The sequence below is a fragment of the Teleopsis dalmanni genome, unplaced genomic scaffold, assembly GCF_002237135.1.
Source record: "Teleopsis dalmanni isolate 2A unplaced genomic scaffold, ASM223713v2 unscaffolded_contig_2335, whole genome shotgun sequence".
NCBI lineage: Eukaryota > Metazoa > Arthropoda > Insecta > Diptera > Diopsidae > Teleopsis > Teleopsis dalmanni.
The window spans coordinates 1593-7246 of record NW_024033717.1 but is presented as its reverse complement, the minus strand read 5'-3'; the positions used below and the strand labels follow the sequence as shown (position 1 = coordinate 7246).

Here is a 5654-nt window from a genome sequence, read left to right as displayed (position 1 = left end):
AAAACCCGTTTAGCGAACTATGAAAGGCTATTGGATAAACAAAAAAAGATATGAAATATCATAATAAAAATAAGGAGGAAGCTAAAGACTACGAACCCGGACAGGAGATTCATGTAAAACAAAACAAAAGAATAGGGACTAAATTGGCTAAGCGTTTTAAGAAGGAAAAGGTGAAAGAAAATCACCACTCAACAGTTTTAACTGAATCTGGTAGGGTGGTGCACAAAAATCATATTAGATAAGAAGAAAAAAATTACTTATAATATTTAATAAAGCGCATAGCGCTGCCAAAGAACTGTGTTCTCTGCATACTAGACGAGGATTGAGCCAATCAATTCTTTGACTATTTTGACTACAATAAGGTTTCCCATACCGCGCACGGCTTGGTACACAAAACAATGTAATATTACCAAACAAAAGTTTGTTTTAATTTAAGCAATTTTCTTAGAACCAAAACCATTACCGTCCGCTCACTTATAAGCTATTTTTGTTTCTTACTCACATGTCTTATTTCTTAATCACATGTATTTAATAAATTAAACATTTTGCACACTTTTACAAAATTCGCAATTCCAACGACACATGCCAAAGAGCTGTGTAATGTTAATAATAACCATAATAATATAAATGGTAATCCATCAATATTTTATTTAACTTTTAATAAAGCGTATAGCGCTGCCAAAAGATAGAATATTGGTAATTGCTCTAATAATATAATGTAAATCTATTAATATTTTACTTAACTTATAATAAAGCGCATAGCGCTGCCAAAAGGTAAAATATTGATAGTTATTATAATAAAATAATAATTATTCTTTTCCTTATTAACTACGTAATTAGTTATTATAGAATGCACAGCGTGGTTTAAGAAAATATAAAATAATATAAAAATTTTAATAGTTGTCGTTTTTCAAGTTTTTCTGAGCCGATAGGTTATGAGAGAAGAGAAGAAGAAAGAAGAGTAACTGTGGTAAATTAATTTTAAGGAGTAAGAGTGAATGAATGAATGTAAGAATAAAGAAAACAATATTTAATTCCTTACTAAATAAAAAAATTGTAGTAAAAAATGTTATAATATAAAAATTTTTTATGGAAATTAAATTGGAAAAATTAATAATTAATAATTAATAAATTGTATTTTATGAATAAATTTAAGTAAGCTTGTAAAAGTTTTAAATGGAAAAAAAATTGTAAATTATTGAAATTAAATTTGAAAAAATTATAAGTTAAACAATAAATTAGTTATTTAACTTTGTAATTATATTTTATAAATAAATTTAAGTAAGCTTGTAAAAATTTTAAAATTGGAAAGAAAATTGTAAATTATCAAAATTAAGTTGAAAAAAATTATAAGATAAACAATAATTTAATTATCTAATATTATAATTATTTTTATGAACAATTGTTAATAAGTATTTAACTCAATAAAAATGGTAGCTTTAAGTGGGAGTGTCGGGTTCCTTTTTGCGAGGTGGAGAGCGGATGCGGTGTGTGAAACTAGGTACAGGGACCCAAACGAGGACGTTTGAAATTAGTAAGGGAGGAGTTAACTCCCGCGTACCCCGAAATCCGGCCCTGTGCTTAGTCTCATTAACGGAGCAATCATGCGATGTTGTTCGAACGCATGGTTGCTACCAAACGGGATTTCCATTTGTTTGTCTGGAAAAGTCCCGTTTGGCTTCGGTATCTCCTAACTTCGCAAAATTGCGCTCGGTCTCTCCTGCTTCAGCCTCTGAATAAGAAACACATGAAATTTTTGCTAAATTAATAAAAATAAATATTTAACTTATATATATTATGCATTATTATTTATCTGTTGTCTCATTTTTTATTATTATTATTTATACTGTATTTGTTCATTAATTTAATAACCTATTTTTCATTTCGTTTTATTTATTTTATTACTATCATTTTATTTTATTTTTATTTTTGTTTTTATTTATGTATGTATATATATACATATTTATTTCTTCATCCATTATTGTTTATCTGTTTCGCATTTATATATTATTATATATTGTATTTGTATATTAGTTCATTTATCCATTTTTCTCTGCTTATCCACTCATATGTTCTCTTACTTGTTAATATACATTTAGTTATTCTATGTGTTTGTTTATATATTCCTCTCATCCATCTACTTGCTTATCTTATTCATCCACTTAGTTTATCAATTTTATCCCTCCATTCATTTATTTATCCATTCATTTGCTCATTCTTTTCCTTGGTTTATTCTTTCTGTTTATTCATTCACTTATTATTTATTTATCTATTCATTCCTCTATTCACTATTTTATTCACTGTTGTGTTTTTATTATAGCCGCCGCTTTTTAATTCATCTCGTCATATCGGGCTCACATCTTACGGATTTCTATATCAGCAATTGTTATCTCCATGATGTCATCCAGACCCGCAATATCCACCGGTCCGCATCCATGTGTGGCTAACACAACACCCATCATTACCCCTTTATCAACCATATCAACCGTCCCATCAGGAACAGAAACGGATCCCAAACTCATGGCCTCATGCCCAAAGCCAGCAACAGACCCACAATCAAGACCACTCCTTGCCACAAAAAGCGTCACTAAAACTCCTGCTAAAATCGTTGCTAGAAAACATAATGTTGCCCAGGTCATAGCCAAGAATGTCATGGATACAGCCTCTTGTATAGTCTCTACGGTCCCCGTCACTACGACCTCTACCATCCCATCACGTCTGGCCCCCTCTGTCTCAGCATTTATGGGCAACTCTCTTCCGTCCCTGTCCCCACAGCTTTTCCCCACTGTACCCTCTCTTAATTACTTTCCAGCTCTTTACCCTTGTGCGATACCTGGGGATTTTATTAATCTCACTATAATCACTGTTCCGTTAGAGATGCGTATTTTGGTTAGTTTTGGTCCCAATTACTGTCCTGTTGCTCCGCCTACCATCTCCAATTACTACACAGCCCTGGCTCAGTATTACAAGTATCACACTGAATATCAAAATGATTTGGGACTTTATTGTAAGGCTTTGATGGATGACCATTATGTAAAATTCTTGGCTGCAATGCGTACTCATCGTGTTCCTTCACCTTACCATTCCATGCTTACGCATTTATTCAACGTTACTCATAAATTCCTTTAGGCTCGTAATGATTTATTGTTGGTCCAGTCTGACAAGTGCAAGGCCACTATATTAATGTATAGGGATTCTTACATTGGAAAAATTGATGACCTATTGCAGAGTTATATTAGTACTGGAGCTTGTTCAATATTCATCGGTGATCAGGACCAGCTTTCTCGCAAGATTCAGGCGCAGTACCGGAAGGTTGTTAATCCTTTGTGTCGTCTTCATGCTGCTAAACCTAATCTTTATCCCTCCTCTATAAATGCTAGCCTTAAGAAGTTATTATCATCCTCGCCAACCTTCCCTTATCTATATGGAACTATCAAGACCCATAAGCTTGACAATCCGGTCCGTCCGATTTGCAGTCCCATTCAATGGTACTCTCACCCCTTACACAAGCTATGTCAGTTTTTCTTATCTGCTGCTCTCCAGAGTAAGCTTTCGTGTCATAATCTGTCTAACATTAATAAGCTTACCGATCATTTACTACAATTGCAGCCTCGTCCAGGTTATGTATTAGTTACAATGGCAATACGAGAAATGTACCCAAGTACTCGCATCCCTCCTTTATGGGATTTACTGCAGTTTTTTATGGGTCAGGATTGGTTTAAAGCTGCTTGCCCTATCGATGTCAGTATGTTGCAATCTATATTAGATTTTATACTCCATAAGGCCAATTATTTCACATTCAATGGTGATTTGTATCAGCAACACGAAGGGTTACCACAAGGTGGAGGGGCCTCTGGCTTATTGGCCACCATATTTCTAGATGCTCAGATTGAACTTAATTATAATCCATTGTTCTTGTCCCATAGTGTTTTAGCTTGGTGGAAGTATATCGACGATGTGCTCCTCTACATGCCTTCTTTCTCTGTTTCTAGTTTTATGGATGCTTTTCCCCGTCTCATTGGATACGACGTAACTTATACTGTAGAAAAACCAGATCTCAAATATAGTGTTTACCCTTGTGTTGCTTATCTCGATCATCGTATTTTCCAATCCTCTCATGCTTTCTTAGTAAATGTCTATCATAAGTCCACCGAATCCATGCGTTTGACCCATTATACTTCACATACATCCATTAAAGTTAAGCAATCTGTACTCTCTACTCATTTGCGTCGTGTATTTTATCGCACTAGCGATACTTTCCTTTCCGTAGATCTTGCTGACTGTCTTGTTCGGTTCTATACCAACGGTTATCCTCAGTATCTTGTCCATTCTGAACTGGAAAAATTACTCACCAACTATAATGAGCCTTATGGTCAACCTTTGACTTCTTATCGCCGCTCTCTCATTTCTAAATTCCTCTATCCATATGGGTTACCAAATGGCCATATTTATCCTAGTCTCTTCAATCCTACTTCACAACCTAAACTGTATCGTCGCAGTATTGTCTTCAGCTGCGAGGATTTTGTCAAAATATTGCATCATGCTCTTCACAAAATAGATGGTAGTGTACCAACATTCTCTAAAGCTAAAAGTTTATTCTCTGCTTTACATATGTAATCTGCCTCCTATCATCTGCATTCATTGTTCCAAAAAAGATATGTTGCAGCGATCCAATGAATTCAAATAGTGCTCTTTTAGATCTTTTAATATTTTGTGGAAATAGATATTGATTCGTGTTCTTCATATTCTCAACTTGCCGTTTCATTGTGTCTAAAAGCCGATTACACTGCCCTTCAAAAGTTTGTAAATTTTCACAAGTCTTACTCATTGTGATTAAAATTCTATCTGCTTGTTTTATTGTGTCGAAAAATGAGTTTAAGTTAAAGTATACTACCATATTCCATGATGATGCAACTACGTCCACTGATCCGATGTGGTTGAATATAAAAATAAATGCGATGAATATGGTAAGAATATTAAGGAACTAAAGGAACAGGATGGGCGATATATGAGATTACAAAATGATCATATATCAATAAAAATTGATTTCGAACCGGAACTTCAAAAAATCGAAAAAAAAGAATCTGCAAAGAATAGTTTTCATGATAGCTTGAATTCTTGTAATGCATCAACAGGTAATCCCTCAAGTTCTTGTAAAGTCCCAAGGACAGGTGACAGACTTGCAAAAACAAATAAATTTTTACGGAAGTAGGATACAGGATGCAGAAACATATCTACAAATGACCAAAATGTACTTTTATATTAGTGAAGTACACTGATATAGCAATTTTGCTATATCCGGCTCGAAGGACCAAAATGTACTATTATATTATTGATCATAGCACTCTTGGTATATCCGGCTCGAAGGACCAAAATGTACTGATTATATTATTGAAGTACTTTGATTGAGTATTTTGTAGTTACTGATTTTATTTAAAACAATGTTGTGTTTTTATACAAAAATATCTTAAGACTAATTTCTACATCAAGGTTAAAATAATATGATTTTAATGGACTGTATTACATTTTGTTATTGTTTGTAAAAAAAAGTTTAAAAAAGGTTAAAAAAGGACGAAAGTCCCAACACTAGGGATTTTCCTTTTATTGTTTTTATGAATATATTTTATTTTAATAATTTAGATACGGATGCTCAA

General features: G+C 33.3%; 1 protein-coding gene across 1 annotated transcript; it reads left to right on the top strand.

Annotated features, from left to right (window-relative positions):
• Positions 1–3183: 3183 nt before the first annotated feature.
• LOC119664631 lies at positions 3184–4617 on the top strand. Its single transcript, XM_038074090.1, has one exon. The coding sequence runs from the start codon at positions 3184–3186 to the stop codon at positions 4615–4617; it is 1434 nt and encodes a 477-aa protein (XP_037930018.1).
• The last annotated feature ends 1037 nt before the right edge of the window (positions 4618–5654 follow it).

Excerpts from the sequence above, each read along its gene's own strand:
- LOC119664631 (XM_038074090.1), top strand. The coding sequence starts at position 3,184 with ATGTATAGGGATTCTTACATTGGAAAAATTGATGACCTATTGCAGAGT.